The sequence below is a fragment of the Anneissia japonica genome, unplaced genomic scaffold, assembly GCF_011630105.1.
Source record: "Anneissia japonica isolate Jap-2015-1 unplaced genomic scaffold, ASM1163010v1 scaffold59482_len3624_cov127, whole genome shotgun sequence".
Classification (NCBI taxonomy): domain Eukaryota; kingdom Metazoa; phylum Echinodermata; class Crinoidea; order Comatulida; family Comatulidae; genus Anneissia; species Anneissia japonica.
In genome coordinates, this window is record NW_022742443.1 from 2,188 (window position 1) to 3,624 (window position 1,437).

Consider the following 1,437-nt stretch of genomic DNA (forward strand, 5'->3'; position numbering starts at 1 on the left):
GTTTACAAACACACATGAAGCTTTATCTTTTAATATATTTTTTCCAGTTTCGCAGAGAAAGCAGTTCTGGGCCACTTTGTTGTTCTCATGCTTTTATGGTTAACACGTGATCCTAAATTCATTTCTGGTTGGTCGGTTTTGTTTAAAGATAAGTAAGTTGACCTTTTTATAATCTCTCATGTTTTTTTGGAAAAAAAATATATATATATTCTTAGAGCTCTGTCCAGATTATCAAATTTTGTGACAAAAACTGTTGATTTGATGAATTTATTACCTTTATTTTGGGGATTTTTAGTCTGCAGGCACCAGCACCACATATTATAGGCCTAACTAAAAAAAATGTGTCAGGCATTTTCTGTTCGTGGTTACTGAAAGCAAAGATTAAGTGGTCCGATTACTGTATGTCGTGGTTTCGTTGGAATCCTATTTCAAAAGGTACTGCCAAGATGGGGGCGCGTCCTTAAAAAGTCGAACTCTATTCGAATTCTAATAAGGGCGCCCCCTGCCTTGTGGTAGTACTTTTTTTAACGGTCCATGCATTGCGTGCATGCAAAATCAAGGTAGGCGAAAGGGTAAAAATAGTGACAACAATAGAACAATTATATATTACCCTACTATCAGTGTATCAAATCGAAAACATATTTATCACCCGACGATACAAAACTATCAAAACGTGTTTGTCGATAACTCAAAGGATACAAAGCTGAAGGCCTACATTTGTGTAGAAAGTACCGGTAATAAAGATGACATGTTAAAAAAACTATTTAATGATCCGGGACGGATTCTCGTTTTCCAGATGAATGGTTGTTGAGGAAAGTTATCTTTCTTTTGTCCACCTTCACCCATAAACAGCGATAGCCTAGTTTGTGCAGCAAACAAGTAGGAAAAAAATTAAATAAGAAATTAAAAAAAAACCAACATTTTTTTAATTGATTTTTGGTATTATCAAAGTATCTTTGTGTATAATATGTGTGTCTTTCAAACCCAATAGAGATGCGATCTTACCAAGACATTATATAATTATATGTAAATTCTCTTGTAAAATTTCTTCAAAATCATTATTCTTTCGTAACAATGCAAAACGGATATCTTTTTTTCTTTCTATCTTTCTTCCACTTTATTGAAAAACCGGAAATATTTAACAAGTAGGACCCAGCCAATAATATAGATTTTAAACATAATCGTAATGGGCCTTCCGCTAAGCCCCACCCCATGGATATTGTTGCTAAAGGCCAACTCAGACAGCGTCGGCCGACGCAGCCCGACGCGATTTGTTGTCGCGTCGGGTCTGTGTGAGTTCAAAGCAGACGCGATGGTGTGCGTCGGGGGTAGTCGCGTAGTAGAATATTAAACATGTTTAATATTTCTCACTACGGCTTAAGACTGTCCCCGACGATAAATCGGGTCGGGCTGCGTTGGCCGACGCTGTCTGAGTTG

The 1,437-nt window shown here is 37.0% G+C and overlaps 1 protein-coding gene across 1 annotated transcript in view; it reads left to right on the top strand.

Annotated features, from left to right (window-relative positions):
- The window catches only part of LOC117119153 (solute carrier family 13 member 2-like), a 1,968-nt gene extending 1,766 nt beyond the window's left edge, over positions 1-202 (top strand). Inside the window, exon 4 of the mRNA XM_033263963.1 lies at positions 48-202. Coding sequence (XP_033119854.1) covers positions 48-156 — 109 coding nt within the window. The 3' untranslated portion in view covers positions 157-202. The remainder of the gene's footprint in view (positions 1-47) is intronic.
- Positions 203-1,437: the final 1,235 nt, after the last annotated feature.